Raw genomic sequence first — 3,623 nt, forward strand, 5'->3', positions numbered from 1 at the left:
TAACCTGAGAGTGTACTTATTTCAAACTATCACAGTTCTTAGTTCAGTGAACCATGTAATCGGGATCAAAATCGTCATCTGCTAAATCATCTGAAAAGTTCACATTATAATGAACAATTGTTCTAAATTTTCAAGTGGGTGTGATCATGCACACCTTCATGATAAACTACTTAAACCTAAACCTGATACGGAAAGGACTTCCAAACTGACACACAGAACAAAAAACAAAGCCCACCTCTCCCTTTTTCGTAGGTTTGCATTTAAATGAATGTTACAACAGTAATAAGCTCTCCATTATTTCAGATACATTGCAGCAAAAATAAGCTTTCAATTGGTGTCTGTTTTGTAAAAATTAAGTTAAAGTTAATACATCTGTTCTCGATACTTGACTTTTATGTAACATTTATTGAATTCTATTTTTGTTATTCATTATAGATAAATACTTATACAATTTCCGTCTCTGAGGGTCTGGCTCCAGTGTCCTTCAGTTCTGTATCCGTCTCTGAGGGTCTGGCTCCAGTGTCCTTCAGTTCTGTATCCGTCTCTGAGGGTCTGGCTCCAGTGTCCTTCAGTTCTGTATTCGTCTCTGAGGGTCTGGCTCCAGTGTCCTTCAGTTCTGTATCCGTCTCTGAGGGTCTGGCTCCAGTGTCCTTCAGTTCTGTATCCGTCTCTGAGGGTCTGGCTCCAGTGTCCTTCAGTTCTGTATCCGTCTCTGAGGGTCTGGCTCCAGTGTCCTTTAGTTCTGTATCCGTCTCTGAGGGTCTGACTCCAGTGTCCTTCAGTTCTGTATCCGTCTCTGAGGGTCTGGCTCCAGTGTCCTTCAGTTCTGTATCCGTCTCTGAGGGTCTGGCTCCAGTGTCCTTCAGTTCTGTATCCGTCTCTGAGGGTCTGACTCCAGTGTCCTTCAGTTCTGTATCCGTCTCTGAGGGTCTGGCTCCAGTGTCCTTCAGTTCTGTATCCGTCTCTGAGGGTCTGGCTCCAGTGTCCTTCAGTTCTGTATCCGTCTCTGAGGGTCTGGCTCCAGTGTCCTTCAGTTCTGAATCCGTCTCTGAGGGTCTGGCTCCAGTGTCCTTCAGTTCTGTATTCGTCTCTGAGGGTCTGACTCCAGTGTCCTTCAGTTCTGTATCCGTCTCTGAGGGTCTGGCTCCAGTGTCCTTCAGTTCTGTATCCGTCTCTGAGGGTCTGGCTCCAGTGTCCTTCAGTTCTGTATTCGTCTCTGCGGGTCTGGCTCCAGTGTCCTTCAGTTCTGTATCCGTCCTTGCGGGTCTGGCTCCAGTGTCGTTCAGTTCTGTATCCGTCTCTGAGGGTCTGGCTCCAGTGTCCTTCAGTTCTGTATCCGTCTCTGAGGGTCTGGCTCCAGTGTCCTTCAGTTCTGTATTCGTCTCTGAGGGTCTGACTCCAGTGTCCTTCAGTTCTGTATCCGTCTCTGAGGGTCTGGCTCCAGTGTCCTTCAGTTCTGTATCCGTCTCTGAGGGTCTGGCTCCAGTGTCCTTCAGTTCTGTATTCGTCTCTGCGGGTCTGACTCCAGTGTCCTTCAGTTCTGTATCCGTCTCGGCGGGTCTGGCTCCAGTGTCCTTCAGTTCTGTATCCGTCTCTGAGGGTCTGGCTCCAGTGTCCTTCAGTTCTGTATCCGTCTCTGAGGGTCTGGCTCCAGTGTCCTTCAGTTCTGTATCCGTCTCTGAGGGTCTGGCTCCAGTGTCCTTCAGTTCTGTATCCGTCTCTGAGGGTCTGGCTCCAGTGTCCTTCAGTTCTGTATTCTTTATTTTTTTTAGGTCATTTTTCTCTATTCTTTATGTTATAGCCGCAAATTTTTCTACATTTTTTATGTTCATTATTTATTTTTATTTTTGCCTTATTTTTCTCTATTCTTTATTTTTCTGTAGATTTGCCAAATCATCCTTATTCTGTTAACCCCATCAGACTCTCGTCTATAAGTACTAGCTCGTGATTTCAATTGCTTTCTGTCATGTGGTTTTCATTCATATTTAAAGCAAACAATTGTCAAAGTTCAAGAATTTTCTACAATTGTTGTGAACTTGTGAAAGTACGTTATTTGATAAAAATGTAAACAATTATTTCCGCATCAGTTTCACATTGTTTGACTCGGTACTGTGTAAAGATTACTTACTGTATAGACATCTGGCTATTGTCGAAGACTGGATGTTGCACTATATATGTCTTTTATTTATGTGTGTCGTTTTGGTTGCTTGTCGCGTTGGTAAAAGGCTTGGTATGTTCTTGCCCTCATATTCACGGTTCAGTGACTGCTAGAAAAAAAAGATTTGTTTTTTTCATGTGAATTTCTCACTTAGTAATAGTAATAGGATAACCAAGGATTCCTTGCAATGTTTATATGACGTCAGACAGGGTTTATCTGACCTTCACCTTATTTCACGGATCAGTTATCAAGGTTAAAGTTACGCGATTAGGTCTGTTCCTCAAATATTATAAGCAGTATGTCAACTACATGTGGTGTATCGAATGACTGGAACGGGTACATGTCAGGCTGGGGCAGGTGTCATCTGACCTTGATTTCAATTTCACGGTCCATTGGTCAATAAAATTAAGAATGGAAATGGAGAATGTGTCAAAGATACCACAAAGAGCGGGCCAACAATAGGTCGTCAACACAGCAAGAAAATCCCCCACCTTGAGGCGGGCTTTAGCCTGCCCCTAAACAAAATGTCAAGTTTTGTAGTTTGGCCTGTTTTTCAGGTACTATTGACAACAGCTCAACTATTTTTGGTGTATAGAATGATTGTGAGATGTACATGTCAGTCTGGCAGGTATCACCTGACCTTCGCCTCATTTTTATGTTTCATTGGTCATTGGTTTTTTGTCTGTTTTTCAGTACTTTAAGCAACATGGGTCAACTATTTGGCATGGGATGATTGTAATTGGTACATGTCAGTCTGGCAGGTTTCATCTGACCTTGACCTGATTTGCATGCTTCATTAGTCAATGCGAAGTTTTTTTTGGTTTGATCTGTTTTTCAAGTACTATAAGCAATAGGTCAACTAAAGTTGGTGTATGGAAATATTGTTAGGTGTATATGTCTGTGTTTTAGATATCATCTAACCTCATTTTCATGGTTCATTGGTCAATGATAATTTTTTTTTTTTTTTTTGTCTGTTTTTTAATTATCATAAGCAATATGTCAACTATATTTTCTGTATAAAAAATTGTATGGTGTATATATTTCTGTCTAACAGCGTTAATCTGAACTGAGTTTCTGTAATGCTTTTAGTTATACCTTTGTCTTTAAGACTTTCAGCATAAAATCAATGGTCAGTAAAGCAAGCGAGACATTTCAGCGTGTGCACTTTTGTTATCAATGTGTTAGATAAGAGAAAGGTTTAAATCATGTTTTTGTTTTTAACATTAAACTCAGGCTTTCCTTAGTTTATCACAGTGAGTTGTAAGTTTTAAAATTTAACACTGAGTGCCAACAAAATACTCAAAGCAAGCTTAAGGATGCAAATAGCAGGAAATAAATTTTAGACAACAAAAAAAGGTTTAAAATGCACAATTAGATTTCAAGTTTCTGGTGATGAAAATAAGGTTAAGTTTGATTTTTACAATTTCCACTTCTGGAGTTCATGAGTTTTGGCCCTTGCTTGTCT

The 3,623-nt window shown here is 40.9% G+C and overlaps 1 protein-coding gene across 1 annotated transcript; it reads right to left on the reverse strand.

Annotated features, from left to right (window-relative positions):
- Window positions 1-443: 443 nt before the first annotated feature.
- Window positions 444-2,139, reverse strand: LOC134690153 (putative uncharacterized protein DDB_G0290521). The gene is made up of 2 exons (XM_063550130.1): window positions 2,129-2,139; window positions 444-1,788 (listed from the first exon to the last, which is right to left on the reverse strand). Exons 1-2 carry the CDS (start codon window positions 2,137-2,139, stop codon window positions 444-446), a joined length of 1,356 nt encoding a protein of 451 aa, XP_063406200.1.
- Between the last annotated feature and the right edge of the window lie 1,484 nt (window positions 2,140-3,623).

This window comes from Mytilus trossulus, chromosome 11 (assembly GCF_036588685.1).
Source record: "Mytilus trossulus isolate FHL-02 chromosome 11, PNRI_Mtr1.1.1.hap1, whole genome shotgun sequence".
Lineage (NCBI taxonomy): Eukaryota > Metazoa > Mollusca > Bivalvia > Mytilida > Mytilidae > Mytilus > Mytilus trossulus.